This window comes from Cordyceps fumosorosea (genome assembly GCF_001636725.1).
Source record: "Cordyceps fumosorosea ARSEF 2679 chromosome Unknown scaffold_10, whole genome shotgun sequence".
Lineage (NCBI taxonomy): Eukaryota > Fungi > Ascomycota > Sordariomycetes > Hypocreales > Cordycipitaceae > Cordyceps > Cordyceps fumosorosea.
This window is the reverse complement of record NW_017387310.1, coordinates 726,424-746,066: the sequence shown is the minus strand read 5'-3', so window position 1 is coordinate 746,066 and position 19,643 is coordinate 726,424. Positions and strand designations below refer to the sequence as shown.

Sequence of the window (19,643 nt, the reverse complement as noted above, 5' to 3'; positions counted from 1 at the left end):
GGTAGCTGGAGACCATGTTGGGAACTTCCATGCAGTGAAATGCATTTTATGGATGAAAGTGCATGGGTAGATTGATGGGATATGATGGAGTAGAAACGTGAAGGAATTGGTGAATGTTTGAGATGGTATCGACGTAGTAGAAGAGCTCGGCCCGCATCACCACCACCTTGGTAGCTCTCAGGCACGCCTCAGCACACACACCTCAGCAACATTAAATAAGATACGCTATTTTATTTTATTTTATTTATTTTATTTCATTTTATTTGCAATTTATTCATGTCTTAAATCTTTCATCACTTTTTTGGCACCTCAGATGACTAATTTTGGACCAACCTTTTTCTGTGTACTGCTGTTGCCCGCGTCCTCGTTGGCTGCATATTAATTACCTAGGCAGCAGCCACCTATGTACCTCTCTGTTTGTTCAACAGGCAACAAATAGGTAAGATGGGCGCAGAAAACGGCCTTGTCAAGCGCGTTAAAAACTCCTGCGTACGAATGAGCACTACATGTTTCGAACACTACAACGAATGCTACAACGAAAGCAGCAAAGCACTGTACGTCTCAAATACCTTGATAAAAACAGTAAAAAGCACTGATAGAAATGGCTACCCAGTCGTTTCAGCTGCGTAGTAATACGGCCCCACTCTATATATGAATAGTTTGAAAAAAGTGCGGCCCTCGACAAAAAGAATAGGAACACCCAAGTCTTGGTTCAATCGAAGAATGTATAGGAAAAGCCCGATGCGGGGGTCGAACCCGCAGCCTTGAGATTGGTGAACCCGTAAGAGTCTCACGCTCTACCGATTGAGCTAACCAGGCAATGCCTTGAGTTGTTCTCAAGTTGTTGAGCGGAAAGCTTAATTCACTATAAAAAGGTTATTCACTAGTGCGGCTGAGCCAAAAGGGCGATTGCGCAGCCAGGATCGTCGCCTGGTCGTCTGGAAATCTTTACCACCTTCCGTCTGTGACTGATCAATTCAACTTCAAGGGTTCTCCGGCCCTAATATTTCTGGCCGACTCGCAAAAAGCCGTCTCGTGACGAATAAGCCAAGGAAAAGCAGACATGGGGTCATTTTTCTTGGTGGCGTCGACGCAGGGCGGGCCTGAACGACAGAGGAGGCGTTCTGGGGGCGCCGCCCTCTGGGCCAAGACGGCCGAAAGAGTCCATGCCAGTTGGATGCCAGTGAAATGCCACTGGGATTAATCAGGACTTGAAATGCGCGGGATCGAGTGGGGGGCGGCGATGCCCAGAGCCATGGCATCGAGCATCGCGACAGCAAGCTCACAGAGTTGCCGGGCAAGTTTCATAAATCGACGCTGGAGAAAGAAGGAGTCTCTTCAGTTCAATGGGAACAGCGGGGAAGGTTGGGTTAATAAATGGAAAGCCGGGGGACAACCTACAGGCCTCTTCTCCTCTTCTAACCGATGAGCACAGCCGTGTTGCAACCCCCCATGTAGGCGGGATGCCACCCGGATAAATTCAGCGCCACCATGCGGGCATGATACGACAAGGGAAGGGGCGCAATGGTGACCCCAGAAGAGAGAGGAGTTGTTCTACTAGCTGGAGGAGATGGTTTCTCCAACCTACGGATACACGAGCCAGAAAGTCTACTCTAATTGTAAATACCACAGCAGGCTTGCACGCTAACAGAGCGCGAGGCTCTCCCCAGCTTCCTTGTTGGGCCTGGCGCCGGCAAGGAAGTTGGGGGTTCAGCATACGTATTGACATTGGAGAATGAGTTTCTATTAGTCGTACAAAGAGGGTCTCGATCGTAGAAAGTCTCCCCCACACATATGGGATTGTTACTTCCTCGGTTGGAGAAGATACAGGTAACTACCGACGAGGGGCGAAGACCAGAGAGAAAGGTCAACTACGCGAGGACAATAGATGAACTGGACGCACTGTTGGTAGAATCCGGGGTAATTAACTACAACTTTACTTGGGTACTGCAGAGGCTGGGAATGGGTCCCTGCTCGGGCGGTTCCCGGTCAAGAGTCTGGGGAACTCGGCTGTTCCCAGGCCGAACAAGAATGTTTCCAGCCTGATCTTCTTTTGCTCATCCCATTCTCGGCGATCCGTTCGGAGGGGGAATGTCTCACTCTTTCGCGCCCATACGTGATCCGCAGTGACAACACCACCCGCCACTTTTCAGCCCTCAGGACTCAACTATTGCATAACTCGCCTCCCTCTTTCGCATGCTCTCCCACACACCCGACGGTTCGGTGGGGAGCAAGGTAATAAAATGCAGCTATTCCGTAGCGTGAGCTCCGAGCAATGGCGGTTCGTTCCCCCAGCCTGTTAGCTCCGTCGCTCCCCCGCTCTCACCTGCCTATTTGTGCAACGACGAGGCCGGTCAAGTCAACGGTCTGTGTATCCATCTATCTAAACATGTACAAGAAGAACCCGGGGCCCGCACTCCAGCCTGACGAGCCCTCGTCTTTTTCCTGTCCCCTCTCCTGTAACTGAGACAACTCGTCCGATCTCATCCCTTCTTGAGGAATCATCCCAAGCAAGAAGAGCCTACCCGCTCTCCCTCCGGCTCCATCATGACCAAGGGCAGCTCCGTCCACGAGGCCGTCGTGCCCTCCGGCGACGACGCCGAGAAGCACGGCGTCTACGCCGCCGCCACCCCCTCCAACACCGTCCCCTACGCCGACCAGATCCCGCACGAGATGATGGAGGGCCTCGCGCCCAACGGCGAGGCCGACTACATCCGCGCCCACGTCAACGCCATGTCCGAGGAGGAGGCCCTCGCCATCGTCCAGGAGTCGCTCGACTTCCACTCGGACGACTGGAACTTCCCCGCCGACATGCGCGAGCGCATGCGCGCGTACCTGGAGCGCGGGCAAAAGGGTTATGGGGAGTGGTACGAGCGCGACCTGCGCATCGACGCGGTCATGATGAAGTACTCGTCGCCGTATCCGGGCGTGCGCGCGGTAGCGAGCCCGCTGGACGACGAAAAGGTGCCGGTGGAGACGATGAGGGCGTATTTCCTGGGCGTCGGCTGGGCGGTTATTGGGACGTTTATGGCGACGTTTTTCAACAGTCGCTTCCCCGGTATTGGTAAGTTGGGCCGGTTATTTTTGTCTTTTTCCTCTTCCTGCCGGAGCGAGCGCCGGAGCCGGAGCCGGTGGCCGGCGTCTCGGCGCTCACCACCGCGGACCCACCATCACCAACTATCACGGCCCGTACCTGTGACAAGCACTTTACATGTGCAATTTCAGTTGCGAGCTGCAGTTCAACTTCTTTGGTGTTCAACTGCTTTGGTGTTTGGCCATTGAATACAAGACTGACCAGTTAACAGGCCTCGGCGGTGCCGTCATTCAAATCTTACTCTATCCATGCGCCAAGGTCCTCGAAACCGTCTTGCCCGACTGGGGCTTCACCGTCTTCGGCACTCGACACTCGCTCAACCCCGGCCCCTGGACCTTTAAAGAGCAAATGTTTTCGACAATTACCTTCAACATTGCGATATACTCGACAAACGCATATACCATGATCCTCGTTCAGAGGTCTCCCGTCTTCTACGGCCTCGAGTTTGTCAATTTCGGTTACCAGCTGCTGCTGACGCTCTTCGTGCAACTCATGGGCATGGGCTTCGCGGGCTACCTCCGTCGCTTCAGCGTCTACCCCGTCAAGGCTCTCTGGCCGACGCTCCTGCCCATCATCGCCATGAACCGCGCCCTCACCAAGCCGGAGCCGCGCGAGAACATCAACGGGTGGACGATCTCGCGGTACCGCTTCTTCTTCATCTGCGCGGCGGGCATGTTCGTGTACTACTGGATCCCCGGCTACCTCTTCACCGCGCTGTCGACGTTTAACTGGATGACGTGGATCGCGCCCCAGAACCTGACGCTGGCCATCCTGACGGGCTCGCGCCTCGGCCTCGGCCTGTTCAACCCGTTGACGACGTTTGACTGGAACGTGGCGACGTCGTCGTACGCGGCGCTCTCGCAGCCGTTCTTCGCGACCTGCACCATGTACATCAGCGCGATCCTGGGCGGCCTCATCATCCTGGCCATCTACTACACCAACATGTACAACACGGCGTACCTGCCCATCAACTCGGCGGCCGCCTTTGCTAACGACGGCACCATCTTTGACGTAAAAAAGGTCGTCGTCGACAACAAGCTCGACGCGGCCAAGCTGCAGGAGTACTCACTGCCCTTCTACTCGGCCGGCTATGTGCTCACCGTCGGCGCCAACTTTGCCTTCTACCCGGTCTACTTCTTCTACATCATGGTCAACCAGTGGCGGACCATGTCGCAGGCCTACGCTGACTTCTACCGCGGCCTGCGCCACGGCAAGAGCAACTACTCGGACGACGCCATGGACGTGCACAGCCGCGCGATGCGCAAGTACAACGAGGTGCCCGACTGGTGGTTCCTAGCCATCCTCGCCGTCACCATCGCACTGTCCGTCGTCTGGATCGAGATCTACCCGCTCGGCATCCCCGCGTGGCTCGTCTTCCTGCTCATCGGCATCAACCTCGTCTTCGCCGTGCCGCTGTCCTTCCTGTCCGCCACCACTGGCACCAACCTCGGCCTCGGCGCGCTCATCCAGATCATCACCGGCTACCTGCTGCCCAACAACCCCAACGCCTTCCTCTTCTCCCAGGCGCTCGGCAGCTGGGCGCTCGCCGGCTACGGCGACAACTACGTCCAGGACCAGAAGATGGCGCACTACTGCAAGATTGCGCCGCGCGCCGTCTTCCGCTCCCAGATCGGTACCATCATCATCACCTGCTTCGTGGCCGTCGGCACGCAAAACTTCATCCTCACCAGCGTGCCCGGGCTCTGCACCGAGAAGCAGCCCTCGCAGTTCACCTGCATGGGCGACGGCCACCCGATGTACGCCAGCTCGCTCATGTGGGGGCTGCTCGGCTCCGAGCGCATGTTCGGCTCGCTCTACCCGCTCTTCAAGTGGTGCTTCCTCATGGGCTTCGGCATCGCCGTCGTCTTCCTCGCCGCCCAGGGCCTCGGCCCCAAGTACCTGCCCGGCGTCCGCGAGGGCCTCCGCCGCAAGCTCCGGCCCAGCACCTTTGCCCTGCTCGACCGCACGCTCTTCCCCTTCGTCGCCTCGCTGCTCTGGCTCAACCCGATCCTCATCATCCAGGGCATCCAGCACTGGGCGCCGTCCAACCTGAGCTACAAGACGCCCGGCTTCATCCTGTCGTACATCTTCATGTACTGGCTGCCGCGCCGCCGCCTCGCCTGGTGGGCCAAGTACAACTACGTCCTCTCGGCGGCCCTCACGGCCGGCCTGGCCGTCAGCGCCCTCATCATGTTCTTCGCCGTCGGCTACCACCCGCATCCCCTCAATTGGTGGGGGAACACAGTCAGCGGTGCCGGCGTCGACGGAAGCAACAAGGGTATCCTCCCGATTCCTGCGCGCGGATACTTTGGGCCCGAAAAAGGAACTTTTGCTTGAAGCCAAGTACGAGGAGATTTGAATATGGAGGGAGTACTTGTTTTTGATATTGTTTGTGCTTTTTAAGCACATGTCTGGCGAGTTGGTGCAGCGAGCGTATGAGATGCCCATTTAAAGTTGGTATACGAGCATATATGTAGTCATCTAAGAGATATCTCAGCAAAGCATCTTTCCTATTGAATTTTGCATAATGTTAAATTTTGACTACCAGAAAATGCAATTGAGCGTTTCCTCGTGTCAAGGCAGGGATCGGCCTGGCATGAGTGATGCCTTGTCGACTCCACTCCGAAGCGAAGAGCGACCGACAAACGGAAGAAGTGACGCATCCCCAACAACCTCAGCTCCAGGCAGCACAGTTCCAGAGCCTCTTTGCCCGAGTTCAAAAGACGACTGCCTGCCGAAACGAGCACGCAAATCTTCATTCTATTAAAAACCTTCTCCCAACAACATCCTAGTCGAAGCATCATGGCCGCACCCAAGTACACATTTGACGCCTCCCTCGCGGGTTTCAACATCTCCAGGGCCGCCTTCCTCGCCGCCAACCCGCACCTTGCCCGCGTCATGGCCGCCGCCATGGTCTTCCGCCCCAATCCCGACCCCCCCCTTACCTCCTCCTTGCCGCAGACGCTCCTCATCTGCCGCGCCGCCACCGACACCTACCCTCTCCGGTGGGAGGTCCCCGGCGGCAGCGTCGACGCCTCCGACGCCACCATCCTCGACGGCGTCGCGCGCGAGCTCCTCGAGGAGTCCGGCCTCGTCGCGTCGCACATGGTCGCGCCCATCCTCATGTCGCCGCACGAGGACCTCCCGGAGGCGGTGCGCGCGGGGCTCGGCATCCAGCCAGACGACGAGGGGCTCGGCGCGGAGGGGCTGACGGTCACGTTCGTGGAGACGGGCAACCTGTGGGCGAAGCTGACGGTGCTGGTGAGGGTGAGGAGCACGGAGGAGGTGCGGCTGACGCCGGAGGAGCACGAGGAGGCGGCGTGGGTGACGGAGGAGCAGGTGCGCAGGGCGGAGCTGCCACCGGCGGAGGGCGAGGCGGAGGGGAGGAGGATGGATTTCGTGAGTGATGGCGTGCGGAGGTCGATCCTGGACGGGTTTCGCGTCTATGCGCAGAGCATTTCAGGCGAGAAGGATAGAACATAATGGCTTCAAGCAGAAGAACTGAGAGTATGGACATGGCAAAACTTTTGCTTCAATAATAGACTGACGGGTTGTGACAAAGGACCCGATATACAATATGATAAAACGCCTAGCTTCCATGCCTAGAAACTCAAGATGATAAAGGAAATAAAACTTCAAACGCTACATATGCTACGTGCGCCCCCTACATTCTCTTCGCGCCCATCTCCTCGCCGCCGTAGTCGTCCCAGTCATCCTCCCTACCGCCACTCAGCCTCCTCCCCAGCCAGAGGCCCAGCATCGTCAGCGCGCTGCCCGTCAAGAACCAGCCCTCGAACCAGCCGTCCACAAACACCGGGCTCAGAGCTCCCCTTAGCACGCCCCCGACCGCCGACCGCGCCTCCGGCGGCAGCTGCCCGCGCAGCAGCAGCGACGCGCTAATCATGTACGTCGCCGCCACCTGGCCGACCGCCAGCGCCAGGTTGGCGCGCGCGTGCCGCAGCAGCGCCGGCGGCGCCCACCGCGCGAACAGGTGGAACGTCTGCAGCGCGCTGTTGGCGCTCGCCAGCAGCACCACCCCGCTGAGCCCGAAGCTCGCCGCCCGCGCCCACGCCGCCTGGTCCAGCGCCGGGTCCCAGTGGCGCGCCACCAGCGCGAGAAGCCGGTGCACCGGGTCGCTGGTCGCGAAGCTGGCGGCGGGGTGGCGCGCGGGGTGGCGCGCGCGGCGCAGCGTGGCCAGCGCGGTCGCGACGACGCGGTACACGCAGTACGCGGCGAACAGGTACGAAGGAAGCAGGCACGCGCGGCCGCAGGCCGTGGCCGCGCGCGAGTCGGCCGCGCGCCGGCCCTGCAGCAGCGCCAGGTTGGACGACAGGCTGGCCTCCATGGTCTCCAGCCCGGCGATCTCGACGCGCAGGCTGCGCATCTCCGTTTCCTCGGGGGACGCGCCGCCGCGGAGCGCCCCCACCATCTTGCCGACGAAGCCGGTGGCGGCCCGCGCCTCGGCGACGACGCGCGGGTCGGCCAGGCGCCGCTCGAGCGCCTGCAGCCGGTGGCGCTTGGTCAGCAGCATCTCGCTGGCCGCGTCCAGGCCGGCCTGCTTGCGGTTGACGTCGGCGTCGGTGACGGGTCGCCGGCGGCGGTCCGTCGTGGACGTCAGCGCGTGCCACGGCGCCGACACGGAGGCGAAGCCGGCCAGCAGGCCCATCAGCGTGATGCCAACGACGCCGATGCGCTCCAGGCAGGCGCGGATCAGCAGCTGCAGCGGCGCCTCGTCGTCGTCGTCGTCGTTCTTGGATGACGACAGCTCGACGGCGGAGGAGGGCACGGCACCGCCGAGCTTCCAAAAGGCAAACAGCCAGCAGGCAAACAGCGTGAGCTGCATGAGCCATGCGCACCCGGACAGACGGCCGCGACGGGAGGATGCGCCGCCTGTGGTGCTGGCGGGACGAGAGAGGCTCCAGCCGGTGCCGCCGCGGACGATGGACGCGCACTCCAGCCAGGGGACGACGCCGATGAGCAGGAACAGGAGGGCCGGGATGGTAAGGCGGAGTGCCAGCCCGCGTCCACCGCCGCTGGTGGCAGCCCCGCCGTGACCACCACGGCTGCCGACGTCGAGTATCTCGGCGAGGATGAGCGCCCCAAGCGCGGCGGCCAGACCGACGGTGACGCCAAAGGTCCAGGCGACGATGCGCCTCCGTGGGCTACGGGCACCGTGGTCGGCATGGGCGCGGCGCAGTGCGGCGGGAGCGTGGGACGGCAGCACGTGGTCCTCGCCGTCGCGCGCGTCGTCGCGCGCAGCCCGAGACCGGGGGGCGGCAGGCGTCGGCGCCGCAGCCTGAAAAGGGCCACATGATTGTGGAAGTGCTATCGGTAGATGACTACCTAGTCGATGGGTTGGTTTTTCGAGTTTGTCGTTGGAGAAGTTTGTTCGGTGGAGGTGAAGGGTCGTCGACCGCGGCGCAAACGAGGATCGTGGTAGGTTGGTCGGTGGCGGGCGTTTGTTGAGCTTGCCCAAGCTTTCTCTCGTCGTACAATGGAGAGCGCAGGGCGATAAAGTCGTGATCTCCTTGCAGAGGAATCGCACAAGCGCTTGGGAGTAGCAGAAAGGAAGGGAAACGAGAAGAAAAAAATAGAGAGGATGGAGAGAAGGGTTGTCTGTGGAGGGCGGATGAAACGAATGTAGAACAAGATGACGACGCAGAGGAATGTAGAGGCAATAAAGTGAGAAGAGGGGTGAAGGAAGGCTGGCCGCAGGGTCGCAGACAAGAAAAGGCAACGCTGCCAACGCAGCTCTACTAATATTAGGATGTTCGTATTTTTTACCCAAGAAGAGAAAGGCGGCTTGAAAAAAGTGTGACGGGATCGGATTCATCAGAACCAGCTGAAGAAATAATTAGGCGATCATTTACTTACCTGAGGCTACGATCGAGGCTGAAAACGGGCGAGGCGAGATAGCCAGGCTGCTAACGTGGTGACATTCCTCTCCTCCGTCAAAAGAATATATACTTTTGTTATAAGATTCTTTTATAAGAGGTCCTATTTAGCTGTTTAAATGTTTTCCCACTCATTCTAAATATTTATTCAGCATATCATTCTGCATCGCCTGAGATTCTTCGACTAGTGCGGACTTCCCCTCCATTCCAGTGCGCCAACGAAACATGGTCTCACTCTGCGCAGGGTCCCCGTTCCCCCAGTTTGATATCTACTTCGCACCTCGATTTATACATGAACTAGCACAGTTCGTTTCTGGTATTTTGTTGATCTAAGCACCAAATTTCCACTACTGTCCCCCTGTTTTGCTCGCTCACCCTGATACGCAGCCGCTGTCGTATTCATTTAGCCATAGGTGGCGTCTCGTATACATCTCTCTAGTCTACTGGCATACAGCCATTCCGACCTACTTGTCAATCTCTGAAACAATATGTTCTGCATTAACTAGTCGGTGTTCTCATCTGGTATAAACAAACATAATCGCTGGTGGATTTGCTATTACCGCATCCTCGCTATCCCCATCTTCCACTCTTAGCTCTCTTCCATCATGCAATACAAGCAACGAGTACTGGCCACAGGTACTATGCACAACATTTCAGTTGTCGCTCCGCCCATGTCATTTCAACAATGTGAACCAGCTCATGCCAAGCATTTTCGTGCTTTGAATCAACTCCTCGTGCTTGGCGCGCCGGCTCTTTGCACCTCAGTGCGATGCACAAGTCAGCCTTTGCGGAGAGAACTAGAGAAGACTGCTACTTGAACAGCCACAACCTCCCCAGCAGCGTTTTCTTGCCTTCACTTTCCTTCTCGACGTTATTCTATGGCGGACTCTTGTTGTCTGCTGACCCTTCGTCCTCGTCTTCTTCAACGTCCACGCCTTGACGGAGAGCTTGCGCTTCGCCCACCTCCATCTTATGTAGTTGTTCAAGCTTCTGTTGTTGGTTGAGAGCTTGTGTACCTGATACAACATCAAACTCCGCTTCCTCCTCCTCCTCGTCGTCCTCGCTGTTCATAGCGCTGCTCGGCGACACATCACCCATATTTGGACTCGTAGGCTCGCCGCTTGCCCTCAGCGCGGAGGGTGCTGGCGACCGGGTTCGAAGGTAGTCATTGGGGTTGATAGGCTTAATAGTCGGGTCGAATTTCGCTGGAAGACCCAGAACCTTGGCCACCTGGTGAGCCTCTTCGTCGGCCGAGATTTGAGTCTCCAGCTCGTATGTGCTACTCGTTTCGCTGTCGGCTTCGTGTTTGCCCAGTGTCGCCGAGAGCATGCCCAGATATGTTTGACGGCTCGAATCGAGGGCGCGCTTCACCTTTTTCTTGATGCGCTTCTCAGTGGGCCGTACCACCACGACCGGTACCGGTGAGTATTGTAGACAGTACTTGGAGAACGAGTTTCGGTTGTTGACGAGGCCCTGAATGCCGCCCAGTGATCGACCTCGCGTTCCGACGATCAGCATGGCTGGTTGATACATTTGAATCTACAACTTGTTAGTAGTTGGTCCCAGCGTGGCGGCAGCAACCGTCAACACTCACAAGTTTTTGAAAGGTTGCGTGCAGCTTGCCAACAGCATATTCAAGCACGATGCTGACAGCCCGGTTGGCTCCATTTTTGGCCATGATTCCCTGCATCACATTCTGCGCATCCTCCTGGTATTGTTTGTCGTTCATACGGACCTCCCTCTCCAGCACGCGCACGCACACAATCTCGTCGCCGTCATCGACCAGCTCGTCCAGCAGCCACTGGATAGCGTAATCTGAATATGAGTTCTCATCGACGCCTACCATGAAGCTACGCGATCGTCGTCTAGCCTGGTAGCCCTTATGCCGCACATTGAGTGTCAGCGACGTCGTGTTGTGCTTGGTCGCCTCTCCATTGGGCACATTGTCGAAGCCGACGTGGTGCTGGAACCTGTCTCGAGGTGGCACGGTTAGTGATGACATGTCGCGCAAACGCTGCGAGGCGATGAAAAAAAACAAGGGGTCGGTTGTAAGTAAGGATGAGCTGCGACAAGTGAGGGAATGGGCGGTATGGCAAGTAATCGGGCAATGGCGAGAGTTGCAGGCATTGACAGATGACGAAGACAAGCAGAAATCAGGCAGGAGCGGGCACAAGTCATGGCCCTGTGATGTGGCTCCACGGCGCAGGCGCAGTGAGGCGAAGTGCCCTCCAGCCTCCAGCGTGAGGAAGCGGCGGGGTAATTGCATGAATGGAACAGGCTAGCAGCCCAGTGGACGGACAGGCACTGCCAGTGTCGCCACACGTCGCAGATTTTGGGGGCAGTCGTGGGGCGAATAGCTGCCTACCAACTAGGTAGGTAGATAAAGCACAAGCCGCCGCAAATGGTGCAGCACGAGACTCGCGGCTGGGAAAAGATGCCAAAAAAAACAACAATCCAGTCCGGGGGTGCATTGCCATGATGTCAAGACTAAATTCAACAGCATCAAGAGGACTGTCGCGGCATAGGTGCGTGCAGTCGCGACACTCGTCGCCGCTCGTCCCAAGCTTGCCGAGCTGCTCCACGTGCGCACAAGATCATCGTGCGCCTGCAGATGCACGTAACCAGTCAAAAATTGCATTACGCCTCTCTAGGCAGGTCGCGAACAGGCTGTGTACTGCGGGTAGGCATCTCCTGCGCCATCCAAGCAGCACGACTCAGGAAACGCTCCACGATCTCCACCCTTACCCGATACTTTATTTCGACCCAGCCTCACTTCATGCACGAGATGGATGACCAGCTTGGGCATCACGGACCTGTGTGCATCTCGGTCGACAGGTTGACGCGCTCGCGCTTCGATGCCGTGTCTCAGCCTTCTGGAACGCGGCGATCCTGGTGCCGTATTTCCGGCTATAGTCAAGGCACACTTCAAAGGGACGTGCTTTCTTGCAAATGAAACGAATTCAAGGACTTGACCGAGGGAAGCAGACTGGTGGTTGGGGGTTGCTGCTTTGAGAAACAAGGAAATTGAGAAACAAGGAAACAGAGCATGAACGAACCTTTCCGGAGGGGGCGAGCTTGCGCGGATGCGCGCGGCATGCTCTTGCAGTTCCAACCCGTGCAGAGACGCAGAATACCGCGGCCGGCGAGACGAGACTGAGGATGTGGATGGCTTTCTGCCCAACGAGGCAACGTGTGCAGTGTCTGAGCCGTTTGAATTGCGTCGCGTTGGCAGCTCGTCTTGGAAGGAAATAGTCGACTGGCGGCGACCAGCGTCTGATCCGTTCAGTTGGTATGATGGCGCCTCCTGTTCCTGAATTGAAGCCAGCTCCGTCTTGAGAGGCCCGACCGCAAAATAATCCGGCAAGCCGCGCGCCCTGGGCGACATGTCGTGTCCAGGGCTGCGAATATCCTGGGGCGTCACCATCTTGAGCATCTTGGCGGATGGTCGCGGGCGCTGCGAAGGAAATATAGTCACACTGTTGATGTCGCGTGTCAATGTCCCGCACATTGACACAGGTGCTCGTTGAATGTGCTGTGAAATGATGTTTTATGGCGAGAGAAGAATCGGTGTAGACGAGCCTCCGACGTAAGGGATAAGGGTCACTTAAAGTTAATTCCGCCCACGATGCTAATTTTGGCAAGGCCCCCAAAATGGCGAGATGGTCGGGCCTTGGTTCAAGACAATGTTGCAGATGGCGTTGGCGACAGCAACTCTTTCGGCACAAAATTGCCGGCCACGGCAGCACAGCGCCAAGGCACAGACCGTCTGTGTTTGTGAATGTAGAGGTGGTTCGTCTGAGGTAGCTCTCCGAGATGAACAAACAAGACACTGTAATGCTGGTGGAAGCAAGGCTCGGGTTACAGTGAGTGGCAATGACGTGTGAGACAGAGATAAGGCGAGCTGCTGTAGGCCGCTCACTCCGGTGGCGGAGAGCAAGACAGATAAATGAGAAAACCTAGGCAAGAAAACAAATAGGCAACGTAATCGAAAGACGAGTTGATAGTCCGATCCAAATGACGGACGTGAAGGAACTAGAATGAGCCAGGGGATGATGAGGTTGTTCCAGGCGGCACGCGTGGAGCAATAGCTGGCCCCGGCGAGGGTAGTATTTAATCTGTCAAGACGGGAGCGCAACGACAGCTGGCGGCTGAGTTTTTGCTTCCTCCTCCGGGTAGTACCAGAAAAAGAATAAATAATTTCGATGGAACCGAAAAAAAAAGGAGTCGGTCAAGGGAGAAAAAAAAAGCTGTGCTGTACTGGCGACAAGGTATCGGCCACGAGGCGCTGCGAGGCTCTTCGATAGGTCTCTGGCGACAGGGTCCCTCTGTGTAACTGTTAGCGATTAAGGCTTGCGGGCGCGGCTCTGCAGGGGAGTGGAAATAAGATGTAATGCAGAATAGACACACACTGGGCAGTGAAAGAGTAAAAAAAAAATCGAAATGAGGGTTCGGCGATGGACCGGAGAAATAGAGCTGAGAACTCAGGCAATTAACATACGAGGCACAGTCGCCAAGGCGCAGCCAGATGCCGGGGGCCTTGTTATAGCGGGCCGAGGAGAGCTGACCCTGTTGTGAAGCCCCAAAAGCTGGTTGGAGGTACAGGTTGTAGGTATTGGTGGCAAACGGGTGTGAGGTGTTCTCGTTGGTGTTCCGTCTTGGTTTATTCCCTTGCTCTTTTGAGGAAATCGAGTTGGCGATTCCCAGACTCCTGGCGCGAAGTCCTAGCAGGGTTGCAGTGCTAGTTGGAGATGATGCTGGTTGAGGGAGAAGGGGAGCAGGGAAGATGGCGAGGGTTGTATTGGCTAAAGAATCTTGAAAGATGAATTGGTACAAACCTGCAGTGAATGTCTTGTAGAAGAGGTAGAAGGGCAGCTGGCAGCTTGTAGTATGAAGATTTGCCAACTGGCGTGTTTGGTTCTTGAGAGGTAAGCTGCGTTTGCAAGCTTCTTCCTCTTCTCTCTTACTTCTTCCACCAGGCTTTTCGGTCGGTCGTGTTATTGAACGGAGGCGGCGCGATACAACCCCTAGCAATCCAGGGTTGGTAAATCGTTCGGTCAGTGGTCTCGTGCTTTGCTTTGGCACAAGGGAATGGGCTCCTGATTGCAATTTCCTCCTGGTGCGGTCCAGGCGTGCCAACTGTTTTGTCTCGGTGCTAACACAGGCGACTAGGCTGGGGTACTGGCAGGGGACCAACCCCAGATTCGACCTTCAACCAACACGAATAGAAGCCTTTCGAAGGTTTGTGGGAGCCGGGGCCCTAGTTAAGTGACACAGCTCGGTGTCTTCGCCCTCGCGGCACAGACGAGTTGACGTTGCAGCGTGTAGGATGGGGGCGCAGATGACCAACGTCCAAGTTGCGTTCGACTGGCAACCGACAAGAAATATCAACACATCCAAACCTGCCGCGACACAGGGAGAGCGGCAAGCAATAAAGACAGGTGCGCCCACCTCTTCCAGCCAGTTACTTGGAATGTCTGGGCATCAAGGCCCAGGAGAGGAGGATTCTAGGCCTGAGTCCTGTCCAGAAACGTAACACACAGCATATCATGCGCTGCGCCCGCCCGCCGCGGCTCCGTCGTTGGCTCCCCGGCGCAGGGTTGCAGGGGCTGTTCAAGCTGGCGGGGGAGCAGTGGCTCTGAACCACCATCACCAGCCAGGCCGACTTACAAACATCTGGTGGCACATGCATGCGCTAGCAGAAGAAGGCCAGAAGCCACCGGGTTAGCTCGCCGCTATACCAGGCGGTGTTAGATGATGGCCGATGACGGCATCACCATCACAGGAGCTGAACACCTCTTTGCTGGCTGGCTGCTTATCATGCAACTATGTTCGCGGTTGTCCAAAAATCAGAGCTGAGAGAGAGAGAGAGAGAGAGAGAGAGAGAGCATTCTGGTGGTTACTCCGAGGTCATTATTTTCATCATCAAAATTGCCCATACCTAAGGTATAAAGCAGTCACAGTGGCAGTGCCGGTGCGATTGGGAGCTGCATCAGGGCATTGGGCTGCAATCAACGCAAGGCTAATATAATAAGGCTTTTTTATTAGGCAAGACATTGTTGTTCAGGGCGGAGCATCTGCCGTTGGTCCTCACAATGGCAAGCTGATAATATACCCCCACTTACGATACATCTTATCATGATTGTTGGAATCGCAGCAGCCTATACTGTACACTTTATTTTATTTTGGTCTACTCTCGGGACAGCCTTGTCGGGTCTGCCGCAGATGCCGCAAGAAATGCATGCAGGTCTATCTACGGAGTATTCTTGCTGAGGTGGCGTTTCGTGGCCGTGTTGTTCACATCTCAGCCTCGGCGCAGGTGGCAGCACACGACACGGATTGAAGGCAATTTGGTTAGCCGATCCTCTCCCTCGCTTCCGCTTGGCATCGCACGCCGAACAGAAATGCGCGGCGAGCCTTGGCACGGTCACGCGTGGGACGGCGCGGGAGTGCCCCGTTGGCTAGCAATCATAATATTCTGCGAAAAGGGCGGCCTCTTCAGCATGCTTCCTGTAAAGAGGGGGGCCAAGGGGGGCGATGACCAAGAAACTGCGGCGGCGCGGCGGAGGATTATCTGCATAGGTGATTTATCTGCATCGGAAGTCGACGGTTGGCGATTTGCTGGGCTGCCCCCTCGAATACAGGACCTGGAAGAAGCCCATCGAGCTGCAACCACGCCTGCCAAACTTGTTGAGAAGGGGAGACAGGAACCTCGCCAGTGCAGCCGACTTCAGCACACCCTCTTCGAAGAGGGCCCAGTTCTTTTTGTCGTCCAAAGACAGGAGAGAATCTAACCATGAGGTTAACCTTGTTGCCAGCCGCCAGCCACCGCCTCCAATATACAAAGCAAAAATATACAAGTGGCGTTCCAGGCCCTACAAGCCCTTGTCACCGCTATTGACGTGGGGTGCGAGCACACTGTCGCCGGCCGTCGCCGCTGCCGCCGTGTACAGCAGTTATTAATTAGTGCCAGGTGGGAACGGCCACACCACCCGTTTTCCGTGCCGCCCTTGAGTCACGCACTTTATTGGATACACAGGTATTCCAGCTGGCGAGATATCGATATCAAATCAGATGCATACGAATTACCGGGAAATACAAACTGCTCGTACAAAAGAAAAGTACTGGGCTTACGCCGATCATCGGGGCTACCTGTACACACGGACATACGCCACACCCATCAGCTCACGAGCCGAATATAGCCTGCCTGCACAACGACCTACCTAGTAATAGTTAAAAGTTTGGCCATGTCGAACGCCTCCTCTCGCGGGGGGGCCATTTGCAGGGTCGGTCCTCATCCGAGCCTGAGCCAGCCAAACTCGCCAAGCCCGTCAGCAAGCTCCCCAGTTTGCTGTCCCGCGAGAGAGGAACGGCGGTTCCGAGCTCTGCCCTCGCGGCGGCAGCCAAGACTTTTGTCCCAAAGCAACGGGCGCCGCCCGCGGCGCTGACCAACCATGACCTCTTACACGGGGCTTGCGCCTCGCAAACCAGCGCGCGCGCGCAACATGCCTCATCCTTGCTCCCTTCCCCACGCCTCCATCCGTCGGAGCCCATCCATCACCTGGGGACGTTTGGGGGCCGGGGGCCGGCTGTTATCTGGATTTGGCTCCTTTCGAATCTCTTGCCAAAGCAGATACGGCACGCGCCTTCCCCGTTGCGCATCGAACTTGGCGATACAGAATGCTGGTGACGCGGCCCCGAGGGGGAGCGGGCAAGGTGAAGGCGTTCACGGCATTTCGACATCTTGGCTGGTTCTTGTCGACTGCGCCTCCCGGATGTGGCATGTCACATCGACCTCTCGTCTCCCGTCCCCAGCTCGCGTGGGGTTTGCGACACCCAAGGTCTCCTTGGCAGTGACCTGCATCGAGAGGGCATTTTTACCAGGGACTGGACTGTGTCTCGGCTTCCCGAGTAAGCATTGCCATGTGTCGCCTATCTTTGCCATTTTTGCGCCGAGATCTACGGCGTTACTTGACTACCCCGCGCGGAACCCGCTGCGGCACGGAAATCATTTCTGCAGGTTTAATCTTTTTTTTGTAGTCTTTGGAAATGCGTAAAGTTCTAGTAATGTGCGCAATCGTTCCGTCATTTAGGGAGATATCCCCCAGCGGCTTCCATTTACCGTTTCCTTGCCTTCGTGTCCATCATAATCCCCGTTTCCTTCCGGCTCTATGCATATTGTCTCCTCACTTCCGTCATCATCTTCCGCCATCAGCTCCTATCCGCAAAAAAAAAAAAAATCAGGGCCTCAACTCCGTGACGCCAGTGCCATGCAGCCCCAGTCAACTTATGACCCTCACATCTACCAAAACATCGTGAACCAAGGTCGACTCCGTAACTATCGACAGACGTGGCCGTGCTTGGTCATGGATTCAATACATCCGAGGGTCTCGTGTAGAAATGTCTGCAAAGACAGAAAGAAAGAAAAAAAACTTTTCCCCTTAAGATGCAACCCCGTTTCAAATTTTGAGCCGCGCTTACATGTGCCTTAGTTGTATGTGCGGGACAGGTTGCGGAGGTACCAGTCGACGAGCTTGCGGCCGACCTTGGCCTCGGAGATATGAATCAGGTCTCCCTGCAGAGCATAGTCGAGGTCGCTGACGTTGACCAGCTCACCTTCGAGCAGGCCCTGGTCCTGCCAGCGCAGCTGCTTGGTGCGCTGCTTGGTGACCATGAGCCAGGAGCGGAGCTCGTCGGGCTTGACCTCGAGGAAGCCGGCGAGCTTGTTGAGGTCCATGGTAGTGTAGAGGCGGAGGTAGGACTTGATGGTGGGGCTCCACATGTTGGTCTTGACCTCGTCCATGAAGACGGCGAGGTGGTGCTCGACGGGGTCGAGGTTGGCCTCGGGGTTCTCGAAGTCGGGGACGACGGGCGAGATGAACTTGGGGCAGGCCGTGCGGAAGAGCTCCTCGAAGATGGGGAGCGACTCGGGTCCGCCGCGCTGCAGCTTGAGCAGCTGGTCGCCGTACTTTTCGCGGAGCGCGCCGTGGATGGTGTCGTCGAGGCGGGTGGGGTGGAAGGCGACGCAGATGGCGATGAGCGCGTACATCTGCTCGTTCTTCTTGGTGATGGAGTCGTACTGCGCGTTCTTCTGGAAGTTCTTGGTCCGCGAGACGTAGACGAGGATGTGGCTGAACATGCGGATGGCGTCGGCGTAGCGATGCATCATCATGTACGAGAAGCCGACGTAGTAGTACGTGGTGAAGTGGGCGGCCATGACGCGCGCGAACATGGCCTTCTTGTTGAGCTCGATGTCGTCCAGCGTCTTGAGGGCCAGCCCAAAGTCGCCCATCAGGCAGTGGACGCGCAGGAGGCCGATGATGGAGAAGTAGCCGAGCATGCGGTACAGGTTCTTGGAGCCGTACTCGCCCGCGACGGCCGCGGGGTCCTCGTTGCGCTTCATGGCGGCCAGCTGCTCGGTGATCTGGGAGCGCTGGATCAGCGAGTACAAGACGTTGAGGACGCTGTAGCAACCCCAGGTGTTGGGGTTCTCCTTAAGGATCTGGAGCTCCTCATCGTTGTTAGCCTGGCGGGCGAGGCGCAGTCTGTAGGAGGAAAACGAGTTGAACTGGTAGATGAACTCGTCAATCACGTCCCAAGCCCAGTAGTACTATTCAGGGATAAAAGGTTAGCTTTGAATCCCACCATCCAACATTGCTCTTCTCTGAGAAGAAAGTGTACGGACCGAAGGGGGCTCGAGATCGACAGGGCCGTCCGAGTTGAGGATGAAGTGGAATAAGCTGCAGTACGAGTCGTAGCTCTGGAACTTGACCTCGAGGGGCGCGGAGAAGTCGAGGGGCTGGGCGGCCTGCACGAGGCGAGCCTGGATGTCGTCGGTCTGAGGGATGCTGTTGGTCTGGCTGAGCTCCTCGCCGTCCTCGTACTGGACCTGCTCGCGGTAGTCGTTGACGAGGGCCTCCTCCTCGACGTCGCTGTCGACGTCGATCGCGCGGGCGGGCGCAGAGTTCTGGTAAGTGGCCATGTTGGGTGGTGGCGAGAGGGGAAGTTGTCGCGAAACGCTCGTCGTCGTTGTCTGTATCGAGCTGTCGGGTTCGAGACGTGGGATTCGCCGGGCGTGGATTGAGGGGCACGCACCAAAATTTGCGCTGCTTGCTGCTTGAGAGGGGCCGCGATGTCTGGCCGCGAAATTTCGTGTCTCGTTAGGGCTTGTGGTGCGAATATGTAATTAGGCCCCGTAGTTGCACTGCCTAGCCGCATATCTAATGCATATATCGAGTGCCATACTGGTGGGGCTTCCTTGACGTTCAAGCGGGGCGCGTGCCAGCGAGCGTAGCTCCGCGATATTGCTGCACGGAATCATAAGTACACATACAACCATTTACGTTTTGAGAATTTTTACGATTATTCATTCTGACGAATTGTGCTAGCTCCATCAACAGCAGCAGTCAGCCACTTCAAAGCTACCCTCTATATTGTGTGGTGGGTGGCACAGCTTGGCTCTTTGGTGGGGAAGTTTAGAGTCATACCTACCGATGTATCTACCTAGGCGCATTACAAACAAGCCTGAAGTTAGCTTTACATATAAATGTAGCCTTAACCCATCTTCAACTTCTGAACACGGGTCAGCTTAAATCATCAGCGAGCATCTTCGAAATTTCTTGACTCTCATTTGAATCCCTTTTTATTTAGCGGTTTTT

At 56.8% G+C, this 19,643-nt stretch overlaps 4 protein-coding genes across 4 annotated transcripts; 2 read left to right on the top strand and 2 right to left on the bottom strand.

The window, feature by feature from the left end:
- Positions 1 to 2,547: 2,547 nt before the first annotated feature.
- Positions 2,548 to 5,431, top strand: ISF_04728 (oligopeptide transporter; the record flags this gene model as incomplete). The annotated part of the gene is made up of 2 exons (XM_018848333.1): positions 2,548 to 3,064; positions 3,306 to 5,431. The coding sequence occupies 2 exons, from the start codon at positions 2,548 to 2,550 to the stop codon at positions 5,429 to 5,431; spliced, it is 2,643 nt and encodes an 880-aa protein (XP_018704668.1).
- A 465-nt stretch (positions 5,432 to 5,896) lies between these two features.
- ISF_04727 (NUDIX domain protein) lies at positions 5,897 to 6,577 on the top strand (the record flags this gene model as incomplete). The annotated part of the gene is made up of 1 exon (XM_018848332.1): positions 5,897 to 6,577. The coding sequence occupies one exon, from the start codon at positions 5,897 to 5,899 to the stop codon at positions 6,575 to 6,577; it is 681 nt and encodes a 226-aa protein (XP_018704667.1).
- A 181-nt stretch (positions 6,578 to 6,758) lies between these two features.
- On the bottom strand, positions 6,759 to 12,421 carry ISF_04726 (universal stress protein family domain protein; the record flags this gene model as incomplete). Its single annotated transcript, XM_018848331.1, has 4 exons — positions 6,759 to 8,437; positions 9,876 to 10,527; positions 10,583 to 10,958; positions 12,045 to 12,421. 4 exons carry the CDS (start codon positions 12,419 to 12,421, stop codon positions 6,759 to 6,761), a joined length of 3,084 nt encoding a protein of 1,027 aa, XP_018704666.1.
- Positions 12,422 to 17,473: 5,052 nt separating this feature from the next.
- On the bottom strand, positions 17,474 to 18,967 carry ISF_04725 (eukaryotic translation initiation factor 3; the record flags this gene model as incomplete). The annotated part of the gene is made up of 2 exons (XM_018848330.1): positions 17,474 to 18,595; positions 18,671 to 18,967. 2 exons carry the CDS (start codon positions 18,965 to 18,967, stop codon positions 17,474 to 17,476), a joined length of 1,419 nt encoding a protein of 472 aa, XP_018704665.1.
- Positions 18,968 to 19,643: the final 676 nt, after the last annotated feature.